General features: G+C 36.2%; 1 protein-coding gene across 14 annotated transcripts in view; it reads right to left on the bottom strand.

Annotated features, from left to right (window-relative positions):
• Window positions 1-21,293, bottom strand: part of LOC140145692 (uncharacterized) — a 78,998-nt gene extending 57,705 nt beyond the window's left edge. For 12 of the 14 annotated variants that reach the window (XR_011858155.1, XR_011858150.1, XM_072168011.1 and 9 more), the window contains exons 1-8: window positions 21,227-21,293; window positions 20,553-20,681; window positions 20,038-20,310; window positions 8,772-9,167; window positions 7,995-8,273; window positions 7,243-7,503; window positions 3,982-4,209; window positions 3,196-3,510 (exon numbers count right to left, since the gene is read on the bottom strand). Coding sequence is in view for 12 of the 14 variants with exons in the window: in XM_072168011.1 (XP_072024112.1) it covers window positions 3,196-3,510; window positions 3,982-4,209; window positions 7,243-7,503; window positions 7,995-8,273; window positions 8,772-9,167; window positions 20,038-20,310; window positions 20,553-20,681; window positions 21,227-21,281 (1,936 nt within the window). In the remaining 2 variants the exon portion in view is untranslated. Of the gene's footprint in view, window positions 1-3,195; window positions 3,511-3,981; window positions 4,210-7,242; window positions 7,504-7,994; window positions 8,274-8,771; window positions 9,168-14,455; window positions 14,580-20,037; window positions 20,311-20,552; window positions 20,682-21,226 lie in introns of those variants that run through there. The other 2 variants (XM_072168240.1, XM_072168317.1) reach the window with 2 other exon arrangements.
• Between the last annotated feature and the right edge of the window lie 405 nt (window positions 21,294-21,698).

The raw sequence follows: 21,698 nt of genomic DNA, 5'->3' as shown, positions 1-21,698 counted from the left end.
AATTTGGAGAACTGCGCAAGGAGTTTAGCATAGGAGAACGGCGCAAGGAGTTTAGCATAGGAGGATGGCGCAAGGAGTTTAGTATAGGATAATTGCGCAAGGAGTTGTAAACGTGTTTGGAGAACACCATTTTCGTGTAAGGATTTTATACGCAAGGAGTTATCAATGCAAGTGTACAAAGGACTTCGCTGATTGTCGCAGGACAAGTGAATAGGGATATATTACATCAGTCGTCCAGAACATTACAAGAACTTTATGATCACCAAGAAGAAGAATGCTGGCTAAGTACAAAATAGATAAAGAGTGATTATATTTGATTAATGTATATGTGCATTTGTAGTCATTATATTGTACCAAACGAAACTTGCTTTCAATTAAAGACTTAGATTTTGTTAGCTTAAACGAACAGTGTATTTGTGTTGTGCATTCGTGTGAGTTCGGGTAAAAGGTGATTTTGGCCTTGAGTCAAGTACGGCTCGTAACAATAGTCTAACCCCATATTTGTATAAATATTTGATTAAAAAAAACACAATTGATGTTTTGTTCTTTATACATAAAACTTCCCCCTGCCCAGGCTGGTCCTGCAGAATGTGGAATAATAATATTATTCTCAATGATTCATTAATATATTCAAAATATTTTGTCAATATTTTTTTTAAATGTTTCTCAACTTTTTTTATCATGGTAATTCAGCCTCAGGTCTGTAATGTGATGAAATAAATAAACAGGACATAGTTACGATCGATACCATATTAAATCTAGGTCTACTTTTACCAAAACTTGTTTTGCTCTTATCTTATGTTGCTCTTCATCCTCTTTTTAATCTTTTATTAATAATAATTAATATGTCAGCTCATTTTCTTTCATAGCCTACAATTATATAGGTCTGGCTCTACTTCACCATCTTTGAATTAATTTATTTTTCGTGATAATTCATATAGGCCTTCTTCCCTTTTTTTCTATATATATTTTTTTTATTTCACTCCAAATTATTATTTTGGTCTACTTGTACATAAACACACCATACATTATATAAAACATAGATTAATAATTCTATTGATTAGTCATACCCATTTGAGATGAATATTATTAATGACAATTGAACTTTCCTGATATCTAGGTAATTGTTCAAGTTCACTCCTCTCTACACCATACATAAATTCTCCCAGCCACATTTCCCTAATAATCGTATGATATGAGATTTAAAAAAGTAAATTTAAGTTCGGCAGAGGTGGGGCTCGAACTCACGCCGCGCCGCTATCATCGATACTGTATGAGTCTAGCGCCTTAGACAGCTCGGCCACCCGACTTGTTGATATCCAATTTAAAACTTATTTGAACATACAATCTCAACTTCAACATTGGCCTACCACGTGACAAGCAAAGACAGAAAACGTACCATATTTTGGAGTTTTATTTGCCTAAAAACATTAACGTGTGTTAATAGCGCTCAATTGTTGATAACGGCGTGTTCTACATACAGAAATCCGACAATAAATGGGCCTCTTATAATACATGCGCAATACATTATATCGATTTTGACTCGCCGGATTGCACGTGTTCGGGCACGTGGTACTCGTATAATACATGTGGGTAAATATATGGAGCCTACCAATTTTTTTTGTATACACGTCGATGTTTTTATCATTTATATAAAAAATCCACATTAGACCCCAAAGTTTATTTCAGGAAATAAAAGATTACCATAAAAACGAAACAGTAATCTTTGGCGCGGTCTAATGTAATTTTTACATTGAGTTTTCAACGTTTTTTCTATCGTTATTCTCACTAAATTAAAAACATATTTTGTCGTATATAAAATTGAAATAAAATTATCTGCCTCTTAAACGACATCAAATGTGTATCACGAATCGTTATATATGATGTGCAGTTAATATTAATATTAATATTTTCTTTTATACAGAGGATGCTTCAGTTTTGACACAAACAATATTTAATTTAAAACCCTCTCACTCGGCTATTTTTAAAATGTGCAATAAATTAGCATTAAAATTTTTCTTATTTTAACAACATTCTCTTGCCGTTTGGCGAAAAGAGGAGTAGTTCAAGTCGTTCTTTAGTACACTTTCTGTTTTTGCTTTAGTAGCAAGCTAGTTCACTTTCTGTAGAGACGCTATATTTTTGGCTCTATGATATTTTGCTTGCTACCTTGGTTTAATTATTTGCTTTGATTTGATTAATTTTCATGCTTGCTATCCACTTGTAACTAGATTCAATTATTTGCTGTTTATATTTTTTTTTTGTCCATGAGAAAGGGCAGTTTATTTGCTCGACACGTCGGTTATATTTTGGTTTAACATTGTCTACAATCCTGTGGTTTTGGATTTTTTCTAGTGTAGTAACTGTGTACACCATTGATGGTTTACATACTGCATTACTTTTTACCTTGTATTTGTCTTGTTCCCCATACCAAGTTGTTATACCGGGCTCGAATCTTTCTATTTTTATATATTCTAGGTATCCTCTTGCATCCTTGGTGTGTTTTGTACCTCGTCCTTTCGTTGCGCGATTATTAACATTTAAAAAAAATCCAATACTCTTATCATTATAGCCTTATAAGCCCCTCTCCATATCATATCATATTGAACAAATCGCAGTATAAAAACTATATCAAATTTTAATTTATACACATATCAACCATCAAAAATATATAGGCCAACGCCGTATTAAAGTTCATCAAATTCCAGCATGATAAAGGAAATGTACGACAATCACAACATTATGCTTTATATTTTAGAAAAATAATTATCAAGCACGAATCACATGGTTTTATTTAAAATAAACTCATATTAACCATTAAAACGAATAAAAACAGCCATCTCTCAACACGCGATATTCAAAATTCCCGCGCCGATATTGTCTCGAGCAATGCCGTCCCAATAATTCAATGAAGTCTGACGACAAATGAGCATAAATAACCATGACGTCAAAAGCGTGTACTCAAATAACTATATCAGCAGGAGAACCACGGTTTACTTAACCATCCTTATCAATGTTATGATGCCACCTCTATTTTTTTTTGTATACTCAAACCCAAAAAGGTTTTATTGTTTACGTTTGTAATTTATCATGAAATCCAGTGTCACGTCTAATCAAACAAATTACTTCCTTACATTTTGTGGTTGTGTATTTAATAGTAGACGTTTCCCTTGTTGTAAAATCATCAGGACTTACCTGGAGTGGTCGATTCAGTTGTTGATTCAGCAGGACTGACAGGAGTGTTAGATTCTGGAAGTGGTACCTCTGCTCCTGTAGTGGATTCAACATTACTGGTAGGTGTGATAGATTCTGGACGTGTTGCTTCTTCTTTGGTTATTGATTCAGTAGGGCTGAGCGCTGTGGTAGCTTCTGGCTGGGTTACTTCTGTTCCGCCTGTTGATTTAGTTAGACTGAGTGGAGTAGTAGTAGTAGAGCTTAGCTGGGTTCCTTTATCTTTGCTTGTTGATATTGTTTGGGTAGTTGGTTGAGATGTAGAACGCCGTGTAGCATCTGTATCAAAAAGTGTAAAATGTATAAGATAACATCTTAGTTATGGGGTTGGTTAAACCCGGTGATCATAGAATCCTTCTATTCTTTTCAACATTTTATTTTGGTCTATGATTTATCGGCCAGAATAGTGTTCAGCTAGGTTTCACCAATTTGCGAATGTGCCCTTATGGTCTCATGGTGGTTTCATAATGGAGAATGCTGCTAATTTAATATGTTCATCATATTATTGAAGAGACCCGATCCTTATAAAATATAAAGCGAGTACTCAAATAACCAAAACTACCTCAGTAGGAAAACCACGGTTTACTTAACCATCTTTATCATCGAAATAAACAGTGTTATGAAATCAACTTCATTTTGTGTGTATACTTTGAGCTCCAGTTCTAATCAAACAAATTACATTCTTACATTATGTGGATGGGTATTTTAAATAGTTGACGTTTCTCCGGTTGTAAAATCATCAGGACTTACCTGGATTGCTAGATTCAGGTTGTGTTACATCTTCAGTTAGGCTGGTAGGTGTGGTAGATTCTTGATGTGTGGCTTCTTCGAGTTTTGATTCAGTTGTTCTGAGCGGTGCGGAAGCTTCCGGCTGGGTTGCTTCTGTTCCTCCTGTGGATTTAGCTAGACTGAGTGGAGTAGTAGTAGAATTTAGCTGGGTTCCTTTATCTGCTGTTGTTGATAATATTTGGGTAGTTGCTAGAGATGTATAAACCCGCAGTGTAGCACATGTGAAAGTATAAAAAAAGTATAAAAAGTACAACATCAATAGTAAGAGGGTTGGTGAAACCCGGTGATCAGTTATTGTTCCTACAAAATATAAGTGTTCATAGAATTTTTCCATTCTTTTTCAGAATTTGATCTTGGTCTGTGATTTATCGGCCATAATAGTGTACAGCTAGGTTTCCTTAATTTGCGAGAGTTCCATTTAGTTTCTTGATTTCATAATGGAGAATGCTAGTAAATACACTGTGCACAACTTATAAGTGCCCCCTAATACTTTTGAAAATAAGTCGAAAAAACATTTTACCAATTGTAAAAATGTAAAAGATATGTATAGCCCTATTTGTTTTACCCATGTGGACCAATTTATAGCGTCACACATCATTGCGTTCAGTCACAATGGTTAACTGTGTAAGAAAAGAGGCCGTTTTAAAAGTTGCACCTGAGCCCATAGCAGTCAGGTTTTCTTTAAGGGGGAATAATACCTAATTTTCATCAGTACCCCTCTTCTTTTTTTTCTTGCAAATTTATAAAGTACATAAATATGTTCATCATCTCATGTCGTGAACTTATAAAATATATCTACATACAAAGTACTTTTAAACCATTTTAGTAAGTCATTTTAGCCCTATATATTTTTTGTTTACTGTATCCTAGTAACTCAGATGCGTGTTTCATAACAAACCATAATTTATTCTATTGAACATGTTCAAGTAGGGTACATGAATAGAATGCATTAAATCCTCTGTTATACTCTCTATAGAAAATCTAGTGGTGCATGCAAAATATATAACACTGAATACATTAAATAAACACTTACACAATGGATGCATAGTCATTAGTCAATTTAATACTATAATTTGTGTTCTTAGGAGCAGAAAAGGCTATTAGGTCACCGTATGTCAGGTTATAGGTCAATTGGTTCAGGTCAAATTTAAGCATCAATTTTGAATACACATGTGGGAGTCTGTGATATCATAATGAGGCATAATTTTGATATTCTGTCTTTAACTGGATATATATCGAGAAGTGCAAGGTGGATATACTAATATACCTTGGGATGTAAATGGTGAGTACAATTTAGAATGCCTAGTTGAGATGGATTTCACAAATAAATATAAAATAGTTACCAAAATCACAAAAGTTAAGCTTACGGAAAACTACCCAATATGGTGGTATAGGTGACAAGAAATACAATTTTTTCAACATTGCTGTAGTATGGTTGTGGTAACCTGTTACCTGTGGCTTAATTAAGTTTCAGTGAAATAATGTCGCAAGTTAAAAATACAAAATATAGCTCAACATTGAAAATAGAAGCATTTTAACCAGTTCCTTTTTTTATATTTGTTAAGTCATAAAAGAAATCAAGAACCACATATTCCCATTTTACATATCAACTTTATTTCCCTAATGTGTTAGCAACACATATCCAACATTTTAACGAAATCCGTTGATAGTAAGCTTTCCAAAATGAAGTGAATTTAAATCATCAGTGATGTACCACCTTTTGGCTTCTACTTTTAAAAGCATGTAAGCTACGTTGATACCGATGCCACCAATAAAACGAAAAGATTTGGCCCTTCATTTTGCATACCACTTTGTCCAATTTTTTGTGTGTAATTTCTTCACAAAGAATGCAAAAAAAACAATGGGTGTAGTACCCCTTAACAAACACATGAATAGATCTGGCCTGCTGTATTGTTTGAGAGTTGACTCCTATGGACTCAGATGCAACTTTTCACACAGTTTAAAACGGTCTCCTTTTTTACATAATAAACCATTTTGACTGAACGCAATGACGTGTGACCCTATGTGTAAAACAAATAAGGCTGTACAAGTTTGTCAAATATTTTTCGATTTATTTTAAAAAGTATTTAGTTGTGCACCCTGTATGTTGGTATCATAATATAAAGTGTGTACTCAAATAACCAAAACTACCTCAGTAGGAGAACCACAGTTTATTTCACCATCTTTATCATATCATCGGAACAGTGTCATATGGTGTTATGACGAAATTAAATTTTTGTGTATACTCCACCCCCCCCCGGTGTCATTCTTTACGTCTGTAATTTATCATGAAATTGAGCCTCAATTTAGTTAGGTCAAAAACTTCAATTTGGTGACCACTCTCTGGCTAGTAAGGTTTGACGATTGATTCGACTTCTATGGACCATTTAGAAAATAAATAGCGCCCATGTCCTCGCGAAAATCCCGGCATTTTTCGCTAGAGGCTAAAATCCAAAATGGCCGCCGCCACCATTTTGAAAATTTAAGTTTTGAACCAGAGCACCTATAATCATGCACAAAGACACTTTTTCGGATATGTCGAGTACAAGGATTCCGATTCTGACATTAGTTTACTCAATAAATATCGATTACATCATTATATACATTATGAATGAAGAAACAGACAAAGAATAAATAAAACATTTCCAAGATTTTCAAAATATCATTCTCATTTAAAAGGTATTTGTAGTAAAATAAAGCTTTGAAAATGGTGCGCTACTGATCCAGCGTTGCGATGAAAAGTGTAAAAACACCTACTTTCCTTTAGAACCAAACTTCTGAACAGAATATGCTATCTTAATGATCGAAAACTCTTAGGGAAGATAAAACTACTATGATTTCAAATATTAAAACAAATAACCCCAAACTGGTAACAAAAATGAGAAGTCGTCGGTACAGCTAGGTTTCCCTAATTTGCGAGAGTTCCCTTATGATCTTTTAGTGATTTCATAATGGAGAATGCTGCTAATTATGTCGGTATCATATTACTGTATAAAATATATCCGATCCTTAAAAAGTGTGTACTCGAATAACAAAAACTACCTGAGTTAATAACCATCTTTATCAACGGAACAGTGTTATGAAGTCACTTATATTTCTTTTGTATATTTAAATCCAAAAAGCTGTAATTCTTTACGTTTGTAATTTATCATTAAATTCAGTCTCACGTCTAGTCAAACAAATTGCTTACGTTTCCCCAGTTGTAAAATCAGCAGGACTTACCTGGAGTAACGTCTTTTTGAGTTATTAATTCAACAGGACTGGTAGTAGGTGTGGTAGATTCTAAATGTGTTGTTTCTCTTTTGGTTGTTGATTTAGTTGTTCTGAGCCGTGTAGTAGCTTCTGTCTGGGTTTCTTCTGTTCCTGTTGTGGATTTAGTTAGACTGAGTGGAATAGTATTAGAGCTTAGCTGGGTTGATTTATCTTCGGTTGTTGATATTGTTTGGGTAGTTGGTTGAGATGTAGAACTCAGCAGTGTAGCACCTGTGAAAATATAACAAAAAATATAAAAAAGTTTAAGATAACATAATGGTGATCAGTTATTGCTCTCACAAAAATATAAGTATTCATAGCATTCTTATATTATTTTCCGAATTTGATCTTGGTTTGTGTTATATCGGCCATAATAGAGTAAGCTAGGCTCCTTAATTTGCGAGAGTTCTCGTATGATCTTGTAGTGGTTTCATAATGGGTAATGCTGCTAATTATGTCGGTATCATATTACTGTATAAAAGAGACCCGATCCTTAAAAAGCGTGTACGCGAATAACCAAAACTACCTCAGTAGGTTAACCACGGTTTACTTAAACATCTTTATCATTAGATCAGTGTTATGAAGTCACTTATATTTCTTTTGTATACTTAAATCCCAAAAGGTGTCATTCTTTATGTTTGTAATTTATCATGAAATTCAGTCTCACGTCTCGTCAAACAAATTACTTACGTTTCCCCAGTTGTAAAATCAGCAGGACTTACTTGGAGTTGTATATTTTGGCTGCGTAACGTCTTTTTGAGTTGTTAATTCAACAGGACTGGTAGTAGGTGTGGTAGATTCTAAATGTGTTGTTTGTCTTTCGGTTGTTGATTTAGTTGTTCTGAGCCGTGTAGTAGCTTCTGTCTGGGTTTCTTCTGTTTCTCCTGTGGATTTAGTTAGACTGAATGGAGTAGTAGTAGAGCTTAGCTGGGTTGATTTATCTTCGGTTGTTGATATTGTTTGGGTAGTTGGTTGAGATGTAGAACTCAGCAGTGTAGCACCTGTGAAAATATAATAAAAAGTATAAAAAAGTTTAAGATAACATCATGGTGATCAGTTATTGCTCTCACAAAAATATAAGTGTTCATAGCATTCTTATAATTATTATTTTCCGAATTTGATCTTGGTTTGTGTTATATCGGCCATAATAGTGTACATCAAAGATCCTTAATTTGCGAGAGTTCTTTTAAGATCTCGTAGTGGTTTCATAATGGAGAATGCTGCTAATTATGTCGGTATCATATCATACTGTATAAAAGAAACCCAATCCTTAAAAAGTGTGTACTCGAATAACCAAAACTACATCAGTAGGTTAACCACGGTTTACTTAAACATCTTTATCATTGGAACAGTGATATAAAGTCACTGATATTTCTTTTGTATACTCAAATCCAAAAAGGTGTCATTCTTTACGCTTGTAATTTATAGTGAAATTCAGTCTCACGTCCAGTCAAACAAATTGCTTACATTTCCCCAATTGTAAAATCAGCAGGACTTACCTGGAGTGGTATTTTCAGATTGTGTTACGTCTTCTTTAGTTGTTGGTTCAGCAGAACTGACAGGAGTGGTAGATTCTGAATGTGGTACATCTGCTCCTGTAGTTGATTCTACTATACTGACAGAAGTGGTATATGTAAGTTGTGTTACTTCTTCTTCAGTTTTTGATTCAGCAGAACTGGTAGGTGTGGAAGATTCTAAATGTGTCGCTTCTTCTTCGGTTATTGAGTTAGTAGGACTGAGCGGTGTGGAAGCTTCTGTCTGGGTTTCTTCTGTTCCTCCCGTGGATTTAGTTAGACTAAGTGGAGTAGTAGTAGAGATTAGCTGGGTTCCTTTATCTTTGGTTGTTGATATTGTTTGGGTAGTTGTTTGATATGTAGAACTCCGCAATGTAGCACCTGTGCAGTATAAAAAGTATAAGACAACATCTTAGTAAGGAGGTTGGTGAAACCCGGAGATCAGTTATTTGTCTTACAAAAATGTTTTAAGTAATATTGAAGTAGGTGTTTAAATGTTGCCTTATGTTTTGTATACAGCTCCCTTTTGGTTAAAGACCACTAATAGGCCTGGGCGATACATTGAAATACGACGAGGAACTATTTGTTTTCATGGCATTCGAAAAGACTGCATTAAAATCGCTGAAATTGATCAAGTTATATAGCCAACAAAGTACTTTTTAGAGTTTGATGCTTCAAAATGGTACATTTTCTCTCATTATATGACATTTTTGTTGTAATAGTACCAAAATTCATACGCACGGCTTCGGTTTTAGTAAACATTCGCCCTATCATATTGTAACTATCAGCTTCGAGGGCGCACTGTCATTTTAAGGTGTTTACGGTTCAGTGCGTTAAAACAAGAAAAGTCTCAGGTCAACCTATGTCGAATTTTTGATCATTTGGCATCTAAATCATATACTTTCACCTGATATTAGTGGCATTGAACTGTGAGAGTTCTGAATATGAGAAAATTCCACCCGAAATTAGGCATTTTCCCATTGAAACCCGTGTAATAACCGGTACATAATTAGTGGTCTTTAACCTATAGAAACACTGAATTCTATGGATCTGATATTCGTCATGGAGACTTTTCTAGCTATTTTTTGCTTACATTTCTCAATATTTAACTGTATTTGCCCTGGCAAGAAAACGTGCATCTTCTTCGACTACTAAGGTATGTTTTTAGAACCCGTTGAGGTAGTAACGGGTTGAGGGGGGGACTTGTGGCATTAGTATTGGGTTTACGGCTGGTTTCTGTGATTTCAGGGCTTCTAAATTCAACAACCTTCGCTTGCCTGCGTATACATATAGAAAGCTTAATGATGATGAAAAATCAATGTTGATGATCATATAGATATGCCACTTTGTTAATTAGAACCACATGCACATTTTGTTGGTGATTTCCTTGCCCTAAATATCGTACATAGGCCTATACGTGTAAATACAGTATAGGCCTAGGCTAGGCATTTTGCTTAAGCTTTAAGGCGCATGTAAGGCCTATAGTCGCGTGTAAAATAAAACCTATAGTCTTTGTGTACACGTTGTCTATGGGCCTCTACAGCATCATGTATGGCCTCACTCTATCCTAACTCAAGCCGAAACCCTAACTTGATCTATAACTCTATTTTAAACCCATATCTAATCCTCGGACCTAGCCGTATCTCTATCCCTATCCACGAGCCTAGCCCTATAAAACGCCCTATTCCTAATGCGAACCTGACCCTAATCAACATTCTAACACTAATCAGCAAGCCTAAATCGGAACACTAACCCTAAATCAATCTTAATCTGATCTGATCGTGCTAGGACATGCTGCAGATACGAATCTCCAGATATAGTCCTAGGTTGAAGTAAAAACACCGAAACAGTCATCATACAGGGTGTCCGAAAACCATTGATATTTTACTCGTCATGCTGTTTTCCAGAAATTTTCTTGTTAAAACATGTATTGGAAATGTCAATGTTTACATTCATAGCATTTTACCCGAGATTGGAGCACTTTTGTGCTTATATAGGTTAAAGACCACTAATAGGCCTGGGCGATACATTGAAATACGACGAGGAACTATTTGTTTTCATGGCATTCGAAAAGACTGCATTAAAATCGCTGAAATTGATCAAGTTATATAGCCAACAAAGTACTTTTTAGAGTTTGATGCTTCAAGATGGTACATTTTCTCTCATTCTATGACATTTTTGTTGTAATAGTACCAAAATTCATACGCACGGCTTCGGTTTTAGTAAACATTCGCCCTATCATATTGTAACTATCAGCTTCGAGGGCGCAATGTCATTTTAAGGTGTTTACGGTTCAGTGCGTTAAAACAAGAAAAGTCTCAGGTCAACCTATGTTGAATTTTTGATCATTTGGCATCTAAATCATATACTTTCACCTGATATTAGTGGCATTGAACTGTGAGAGTTCTGAATATGAGAAAATTCCACCCGAAATTAGGCATTTTCCCATTGAAACCCGTGTAATACATAATTAGTGGTCTTTAACCTTTTCTCTTCTTTTTTTTTTCTTTTGTCAATCCACTGCAGGATGGATGAAGGCCTTAGCATGATGTCTTTACGTGTCTCCGTTTTGTGCTTGTTGATACCAGTTCACTTCTCGCCAGTAATATTGCGGTTGGTCCTCCATTGCGTCCGTTGGCATTCTATACGGTGTCCACAGATAAGATTTATAGGCGATCCCATGATACAAGTGAAACATCCGGGTACTTTAGAACCAGTCTATTAGAAATTTCAATTGAATGAACACAGCTGTCAAAAGCGTGGTGATTCTCTACGTACACTGTGTGATGAACGCCGCGTGTGCGTAACGCGGAAGTGAACAGAGACTTTGCGAAATGAAGTTTGAAACCACAAACTTTAACGTCTAGAGGATTATAGAGGATTATGTATTCAAAACCACTCTGCCATTAAAGCCGCTTGAAGTAAAAGTTAACGCGAGAATCTATAGTGTGCCGTAAATTATGATGAAAATGCGTCATAATTTAGAACAATAGTTTGCATATTTCCTCATAGACTACATAATTACCACTTATGTATTATCTAGTTAATAGACCAATTATTGGAAATCTAATTTGGTTTGGGTAAAAAACATGCTACATGTTGCTGAAAATTATTGATTGAATTAGATCAAAATAATTTTTGTTTCAAACGTCACACTTGATATATACTTTTGTGTGTGCTCATGACGTACACCAAATCAGTTTGCGGAACCAAGTTTTGGCTTGACTTCAACGCCGAGGGGATTAAGTTCCCGTAAAAATGGCCTGGTTTTACTTGAGCCAGCAGTATACGATACTTCTGGAAGAGTAAAGCAGGTGCATAACATTTTTATACATAACATGTCATAGGTTATGCCTGGTAAGAGATGGGGTAGGGAGGAGGAGAGGGATAGCATTGGAAGTGGACAGGGAGTTGCTTTGCCGGTAGCCAAGAGGGGGGAGCTTCCCCGTGGGACATCTTGTCTTCCTTCTTGACCCTCCCCTTTTGGATGCTGGCCGCCGTGATATTTTACGCTTTTAGGCCTTTTTCTGCCATTTGAAGCCCATTTTTGTAAAAACATTTCCCTTTGAGAATCGGCCCAGGCCCTCCTAACAGAAAACCCCTGACAATTCACTGGGGATGGGGAAATAGGAGTGCGAGTGGGTAATTATAGGAGGGTCAAGTTTGAGAGAGCGAGTACAGATAGAGGGAAAGGAGGGGAAATATGGAGAAGGTAGGGAAGGGGAAACAAGAGGGGAAGGGGAGAGAGCTTCAGAAGGAGGGGAAAGAAATAAAGAATATGTTTTTCATTAGGCTTTGCGTAGTAAATTGGAATATGAAATTGACAAAGCTGACGAGCCTTTATTAAATAATATATATAGGCCTATAACTATTGTAAGAATATTAATTGAAACGTATAGCTAGTTTCAAAATAATATGATAAGGAGATTAACGCTGGATCCCGACATAATCCATGTTGAGTGGTATCGCGAGTTGATTCATGTTTACTCAAACGAAGCTGAAGTGGGACTAATAACCACTTGACTAAACAAAAGAGAGACATTTTGATGTAGTCGGTTACAAGCTCTTACACATGCCCTTCTTTTGAACGCACAATGATACACATGTCCCGAGTTTAAGCGACAAGACGCTGTTGTTGCAGTAACCAACCATACGTTCGCGTTGGAGTAAATTTGAGCAAGAAATCCAATCGATATTTCTGAAGTTGCCGTTCTAGTTAAAGTAAATTTTCAAACTTCATTTCGCAAAGTCTCTAATGAAACCTTGCTAACTCACTCATGATTGGTTAGTATTTTCATTATTGTATCCATGGTCGTACGTTCGCGTTGTACTTTGAAATACACGACGTACGAAATCAAATCGGTCGCATCGCGTACAGCTGCTGGTAGCTGTGTCCATTAAATTATTTTTTTTTTACTTTTAGTATACCGATTTCTTGTACTTTCATAGTTTTATTCCTCATTCAAATGTGGGTCGATAGTAACTAACAAAAAAGAGCTCATTTGAACAGGGTACCGATGTTCTTTTCAGGGATTATCTCAAAATGCTTATCGAAGTTTTGGACATATTTTGAATGTTTGAAAATCGCGTCTTTGGAACGGGAATCAACAGTGAAGAATTGTGTGAAACTCTGTGATTACTAGACTGGTTCTCAAGTACCCGGATGTTTCAGTAGTATCATGGGACTGCTTATATATCTTCTCTGGGGTGTCCATATGTGAGTGTTGATCTTCAACGATTGTCTTGTCTGTGTCTGATATGACACCCAATGTCCACTTTCTAGTTTTAATTCTTGCCAAGATATCTTGAGCTTGGGTCTATTTCCTGATCCATTTGTTTGTTTGTTTTTCTGTCTATGATGATATTTAGTAAGCTTCTGTTCATGTTGTGGTGGGCTGCTACCCGTTTTCCTTCCATTTTTGAGGTTAATGTCCATGATTTTGCTCCGTATGAAATAGCTAGGAGGATGCATTGATTGTAGGCCTTTCTTTTAAGGCATATTGAGAGATTGCTTTCATGATAATAATTATTAATAATAATAATAGTAATAATAATAATAATAATAATAATAATAATAATAATAATAATAACAACAATAATAATAATAATAATAACAATACTACTACTACTACTACTACTACTACTACTACTACTACTACTACTACTACTACTACTACTACTACTACTACTACTACTACTACTACTACTACTACTACTAATAATAATAATAATAATAATAATAATGATAATGATAACAATAATAATAATAACGATAATGATAATAATAATAATGATAATAATATTAATAATAACAATAATAATAATAATAAGAAGAAGAAGAATAAAAATAATAAGAATACTAAAAAATAATCGTTTACAATTCTTATTAATCCTTTTCACGATTGTTATTATATTGAAATAATCATTACACGTGTGCCACGTAAGCCAATTTATAACTAAACAGTTATGACATCTATGGGTCCCACAATATTCTCATAACATAAAACGAATTTTGCCGAATTATAGTAACCTACGGTGTCAGTCTGTTCGGTCAGAAAAACACAATTGAAATATCCGATTTTTTAAAACCGTATGCCGGAATATCAATCTCTACAAAAATACATGGAAAGCGATTTTAAATGAGTTGATATTACATAGGTTAATCTCACCTGATATTCCAGCAATGCAAATAACCCACAGAAGGCAGAAACACTTCATTGCACAAGCAGTTGCCATTTTTATTTGTGAAATGTGAACAAGGTTCATACTGCACGCATTATGCACGTATGGCCTGTGATTGTTGTGCAATGAACTGATTCAACAGCCAAATGCGTCAAAATGAAAAACAAAATCCTTAAAAAGATAGTAAACTTAAAAAAAAAATCAAAATATGACCAAGTTGGTTTTTTTTAAGTGGAATTGGCCGAATTTCTTTAAAACAGCTGCAGGACTGTGGGTGACTTGCAAATATGATTGCAAACTTGTAAACTTGATTGTTCCAGTATTTGATATAATTAGCTATGACTCAACTTATTGATCAAATGATTTTTGTGTGTGATTATTTTCCTCCATAATTACTTTGCCTTTGCGATATGAGACATCTATAGTTTGTGTAAATGTATGTAAACGTGTTTTGTGTGTTAGTATTATTGGTCTATAATATAGAGGGCTTATGGCAAGAAGTAGCTATGTCCACTTTTGGCCAAAATGAGTTAAGTCCACTGTGAGGTATGTTTATTGATACTCTTTCTCTACTAGGAGTGACTAAGCCCAAAAGTAAACAAAAGAGGGCGCCCTAGCAATGTCAATAGTGTTTATGTCCAAAAGCTGTTTTTATTTATGCCAGAAATGGCTATGTCCAGTGTCCAGTTTATGTCCATACTTATTTTTTGAGCAAAAAGTGGCTATGTCCAGCGTGATTATTATTACACTCTCTCTATGTTGTGTCATTAGCAACTAGTTGATGGGTCCTGGTACTGCCCAGTTTTGTTTGTAAAATAAATTTTGAAACTTGAAAAAAAAAATTACCGATGCCTGTTATGTCCAGTTTTTCACTAGAAGTCTTACTATAATTTTGAGCAAGAACTGGTTATGTCCATTTCGGCCATTTTGTATGAGACCCTAGCATCAACTTTGAAACAGTACTAGTAACAGATATCTGAAAGATTATTGTTTATGCTAGATTTTCTAATTTTTCAGCTGTGATCAAACTTTCAAACTCGTTTTTTCTCAGAATGCCATTTTTAGACATAGCTATTTCTTGCTCTAAGCCCTCGATATTTATTTCTTTTAATGCGGTGCATCTCTTGCGTCTGACGTTTATTTATTTTTGCTGTTTTATCTTGTTTGCATGTGTTTCTTTAATCTCATTTCAATTTGAAAATTACTTTTGTAACTTCACACACACACGCACCTCCCCCCCCCCCCCACATACATACACCAAAACACCCCCACACAAATTATGGATACAAGAATAACTCTGTAACAAGTGTTTTCTCTCAGTATATAAGATTGTACCTAAGTGCTCTCAAAGAATAGTACCTGCTAATCAGATAACTGTGTTGCGTAGCCAAACGGTTACCAATTCATCTTTTCGGTGAATCCTGTAAGCCTTTGTGAGTACACCTGAGATGTCGTCATTTGACGTCACGCAGATTTGCAATGGGCAGTAACGATGTTTGCTAAACGATGTGCGCATCAGCGTGACGTCAAATGACGATATCTCAGGTGTATCCGCAAAGGCTTATGGTCTCCTGCCGACATACTGAAGTCTGGTTTAAGTAGTCTGTCAATGTGGAGTAGATAGGATTAGTGTATAAAGAAAGGATTGCTTGTTAAAGCCTTAATATTAATGTACGATCTTTTTCAGAATTTACCTTTATTTTTTCAAACCCGATTTTTGGCATATTTGTAATACTTACACGTGTTCCAACTTAAATCTATGAGCAAACTGTCAAATTCGCCCTATTTGTAGTAAAATGGGATGATTTCCTGTTGGTCCGACATAAAATCATAATTTTTTAGATTATGATTTTATGTCAGCCACGATCGCAAACCGTAGTCTCCTACAAAACTAGTTTGTTTACGCTCCCTCCACATGTGGAGGGAGGGTAACCAAACTGGCCGCGTAGGAGACTAACTCTGAGGCCGCACTTGCTGTCCTAATCCAAATAGTGCGAGATGTTTCGAGTGATAGAGGTGAAGTTTATGATGTTGTTTCTTTGCAAATTCTCAATGTTTTTCGCGTCCAAATGTATTGGGAACTTTCATAATGATTGCATATTATCATTTTGGAAGAAAAAAAGAAAAATCTAAAAATGTAAAAATATCGTACATTAAGGCTTTAAACGTAACACCGTTTTGGAGATTACCGTTTGTCCAAGGATTGCCCGAGTACCGACTGTGAACTCAGGTAGTACAGTGGTTAGACTCTGAACCGGTAATCCCGTGACCGGGGTTCAATCTCAAAATCTTCATATGTCAGTTTGCTCAAGCCCCAAACACGTCATTTAAATCATAATTTCTCAGGCTTGCATCGTTTATTTCTAATCCTCGCTAATATTAATTTGTGTCTCGCATTGTCTTACGCCCTGCTAGGTGAATCATATAGGCCGCTCCATCTTCATTATATAATATCCATAGATTTCTAAGAATGTTCTACCGGTTGTCTTCAAGTCTGCACAAATTTGAAACTGGACATTGCCTTTGAAAGTCGTCTGGAACTTAATGAGATAAACAAATCAGCGAAACTTCTTCTTAGCGTGTCCAAGCGCAGGGTCAAATGCGCCCGAGCCAATAGCTGACGCAGTGACGAGCAGAATCGTTGAATTCAGCTAGGTCCTCATGTGTGCAGTGTTGTCCCAACTGTGGACAGACCAACAGGTGTCCCATAGTCTGTGGAACCGTTCCAAACGGACACATGTAATGTTATATTGACAAGAGGAATGCATAATGTGTGAATGCCCATTATTCCCCATATCATTGTCACCACTGTCATGCTACCCGAATTAGAATTTTGTGAACTTAGCTTAACTTATTACTTTATTTAACTTATTCTTTAACCTCCGGATGAGGCCAGGAACTCCCTGGCTGATTTTGTTTGGCTGAGCTGGCCTTAGGACACCTGCATTAGTGAGCAACGGCCTTATAGCTACCATTTGGTAAACTCTTTCACGCAAATCAAAATACACCGCCGTAGAGAATTTTTACCTCGGCGGCGAGGTTGTATCTGTCTGAGCCAATCAGACTTAGCCTCACCTTTCGGCTACTCGTTCGAATTGCACTCCCTCCCGTGGATCACCGTAACATCTTATACGCCTTGTGTGGTCAGAGCACGCAGCGGACTCGATGGTCGCAGCTTACAACTGTCGTTGAAAGGCCGCATGCTCTTGGCAAAAGAATGAAGTCAAGCGACTGGTCGGTATGAACTTTATATTCACACGTGTGCATATATTATTTGCATATACCATCCTGTCTGCTCGACAGACACACCCTCTTTCAGACACACCCTCTTTATTTTAATGTTAATTTTCGGAAACAGTTTTCCTGACCGACCCTCCTGGCGAGTGATGACAACGGAACGATGCCATCTGCGCATCACTTAAGCAAGAACCTAACTACGGATGCTGGCGGTGTGTTTCCTTGGGGCAGATGGTTTTATATAAACTAACACAACATCTTATAAAAGGGAGTTGTGAAATTTCTAAAATTGTACAAGCCCCTAAAATAGCAACTGCTGGACACGTCTCTTGGAAAAGCCACGTACTTCTGAAGACAAACTCGTATTCGTAGCGTAGACAACCACTTGCCCCTATGATATCGACCTTTCAATCCCGCCGATCCCGGAAGGTTTGGCAACTTTGAAAGTCGCTGGAACTTGCTTGCTGATACCAGCTACTGACGCCGCCCCGTGTCACAGAATACACACCTGGCGCCTATCCAGGGGACGACTCCTAACGCTGGAAATTCTCATTTCCGGCACTTCACGTGCTCGATCACAGGGCTACTATTTGTGCATCCCGAGCGTGTTGGTAACTTCGACGACGCCGTTTTGCTTGCTTGATGGCACCGTAACACTGGCGCTGCCTATATCCGAGAATACTGTAAACAAATCGCGGCGACAGCAATGTATTTATAATAGCTCGTCAATCTTCCCGATCAGTTGGCTACTTTTCCAACTGCTGTGCAGCTTGCACTTTTGCATTAAGAATTTGGTCCACATCTGGGCAAATGCCTGTTATCGTAACACCAAAAAAAACACCCCAAAACAAACAAGGGCGCAGAGTGTTTTTTGTCTTTGTTTTGACAGTTTATGTCCACAACAATGCCCGAGAAAGTCCGAAATATCTACACACTAATAGTACCAATCACAAATGAACTCTCAGTGCCCTGAAGGAACTAATTAACAATGCATACGACCAAGATGTACTTGCTTCCAAAATGGATCCAGTCTTCACATGCTTCCCCTTATAATGTATATAGCAACTCTTCAATCACACCGATCAGTTGGCTACTTTTCATTTGGCAAAACGGATAATATTTTTTAATCCCAAAAAATTAGTGCTGTATTTTTCTGGAATGTGGAGTAGTTAAGATTTTGGGCAACATTTTTGGACAAAGGTGTGCCAGTCGGGTCAAAATGTAACACGACAACTTGAAAATCACTATGTGGCCTCTTTAAATCTTAAATCATAGGACTTGTTATTACAGCCCTCCTGCTATAGGCCTATTTATTTACATGTATAAAAGTGGAAAATCTAAATAATTATGTATTTCATGCTAAAATGGCCTATTGGTTTCTGGAAGGCATAAGTCAAAATAAGTCACTGTGAACATTTTCAATTCAAAGATCCAGCTCAATACATTAATATACATTTCTTGTCAAATATGTAAATAAATTTTCACTCCAAACAATAATAGCGTAAAATGGGCATATGTGGTAAAAATGATAAAAATCATGAAAAAAGCATGTTTTAACCCAAATTTCGCATCCATATGGTATGACGGAATATTTGTGTTCAAAGATATAAAATATTCATATGCCCTCTATTACTCTAGTAGCTATTGAAGTTATAATTATGAGGACAGTGCTTCCACTTCCTTCATTCGGATCGCTTAGTGGGGTTGTACCCCATTACCAATCCTAATAAAACAAAGGTCCACTGCTGTAAAAACGTTGATAGACAAAAATGTGATTACGGCAGAAATGATCGTACAGAAAATTCTTAAACACTTGAGAACGTTCCTGCAATCTTATTGGTTCTTACCCGTGTGATGTGACACAATATCACACGGGTTAGCGCGTGTGCATCGACACGATAGGCGTACTCGCTATTTGAACCAATTGGAGGCGCATAGCAACAATGGGACTGATCGATTTTAAGCCCTGGGTAATTCCTTGTAAAATGTAGGATTTTATTTGATTAAAATTTGTAATAATTATGATATTTTTATTTAAATTGAAGTGTTTAAGAATGAGAATAAAGGTATTGTTTTTAGCTTCTGTCGTGCATCTATAGTCTGATATAACACGGGCGACATCATTATTTTGGGCGTAAAACAACTCGGCTTCGCTTCGTTTACTTAAAATAATGATGTCGCCCGTATTATATGAGACGATAGATGTACGACAGCGGCTAAAAACAATACCTTTATTCTCCAATTTAAACACAGGAAAACATAAATCGGGGGTTTACTACAACATCCACATCCCATTGGTATGACGAGATTTAATTCAATTCTTTGAAATTACCTGGTATATCAGTTTTCGTTAAATCTTCCAAGTAAATGGTTGTGAGGCGACAGGGTGCTTCATCACTGCCATCATCACAATCTGCTTTACCATCACACAATGAAATTACATCGACACATCCACCATCATCGCATACGGTTTCTGTGATTCTACAGTAGCAACCAGTCGGTTCATCACTTTTATCGGCACAGTCAAAAAATCCGTCGCAATACCAATAATCTGGAATGCAGCGGGTATCATTGTCACATAGAAAGTCGAGGCTCTGACAAGAACCTGTGCCCAATATACACAAATAAGACGATAGTCAAACAAATTATAAAAGCATTAATCAAATGCGCTTTGATTTATATAATATCACTATTTTTTGGCTAATGTTGCAGGGGTGTTTATGTGTGAAGGGTGTGTGTGGGAGGTGTGTGTAAAAGGCTCCGTCAGTTTATGATAATCTAATCTTTTATTTTCTGAAATTAACTTTGGGTTCTATGCGGACTTTTTATATAAATGGCACGTTTTACCTAAATATGATGATGTAGAAGTCAAGTCTTCAGTCACTTCTTCTAGTGTGGTTAGTGTTGCTGCAGTGTCAGTAGTGATAGATGCAGACTGGGTTACCTCTTTCCCTGCAGATGATTCAGTGGTTGATTCTAAAAATGTGAAATCGGCCCTTTATTTAAGAAAAACTCACTAAAGATACATTTTTGAGCCCGCACCCCCAATAAATTCTGGCTGCATGCCTGCCTAAAATATAGGCCTAATATCATATCACTATATTAATATTATGATGGCCACATCTAATAGCCATGTTGTAATAATTGCTCTAAATACGTGCAGGAACATTGTCAGATACTAAGGGGAAATTTACACATAACAGCACCGAAAATGCCTCCGAATTTATATGCTCTCTCAACCACCCCTACTTATCATTAGCGATATTTTCACAACAAGTAACGCGAATTCTGAACATAGCGGTCCTTTACTGTTCTTATTGTAGTCGTTTTGAGTTTCGAGATTGTTTTTACATTGAAATAATCACATGTACGTGTGGCAAGTCACACATAAGCCAAATCATAAAATATAGAAGTGTACTGACTTCTATCGGGCAACCAATCGCTTTAATAATACAAGATTTGCCGAATTAATGAGGTCAGTATATGATTCCACAGCGAGTTCATATTTATTTTAATCTCACCTGATATTCCAACCATGTAAATAAATAAAACACACAGAAGGCTGAAATACTTCATTGTATAAGTAGATGCCATTCTTATTTGGTAAGTGTAAACACTGTGTATATGCAGTACTCTTAAAGCCGACTTAATGATGCAGCAAAATGTGACGTCAGCATGCTCACGTGACCTGTTATTTTTGTGCAATGAACTGATTAGACCCTTTTAGACTTGTTTATATACACAACGCAAATACAAAATTACTCAAATTTAATCAATTGACTATTTTTTGTTCCTCTGTTCCGTTTTTACTCAACATGTAGTACTTTTTACGGTTTTATTTAGAGCGCAGGTGTTATGATATATCACAGATGCAGACATCATCTTTTTAATGTTCACGAACAAATGCTCAACAAATAAACTGTCAACAAAATTTAATTCTTTAATGAAAAGTATAACATGAAAGCATACAACTAATGATTTACAATGATTTGC

The sequence above is a fragment of the Amphiura filiformis genome, chromosome 1 (genome assembly GCF_039555335.1).
Source record: "Amphiura filiformis chromosome 1, Afil_fr2py, whole genome shotgun sequence".
In the NCBI taxonomy this organism is placed as follows: Eukaryota; Metazoa; Echinodermata; class Ophiuroidea; order Amphilepidida; family Amphiuridae; genus Amphiura; species Amphiura filiformis.
Note: the sequence above shows the minus strand (reverse complement) of the source record. Positions and strands in the feature narration are given on the sequence as shown.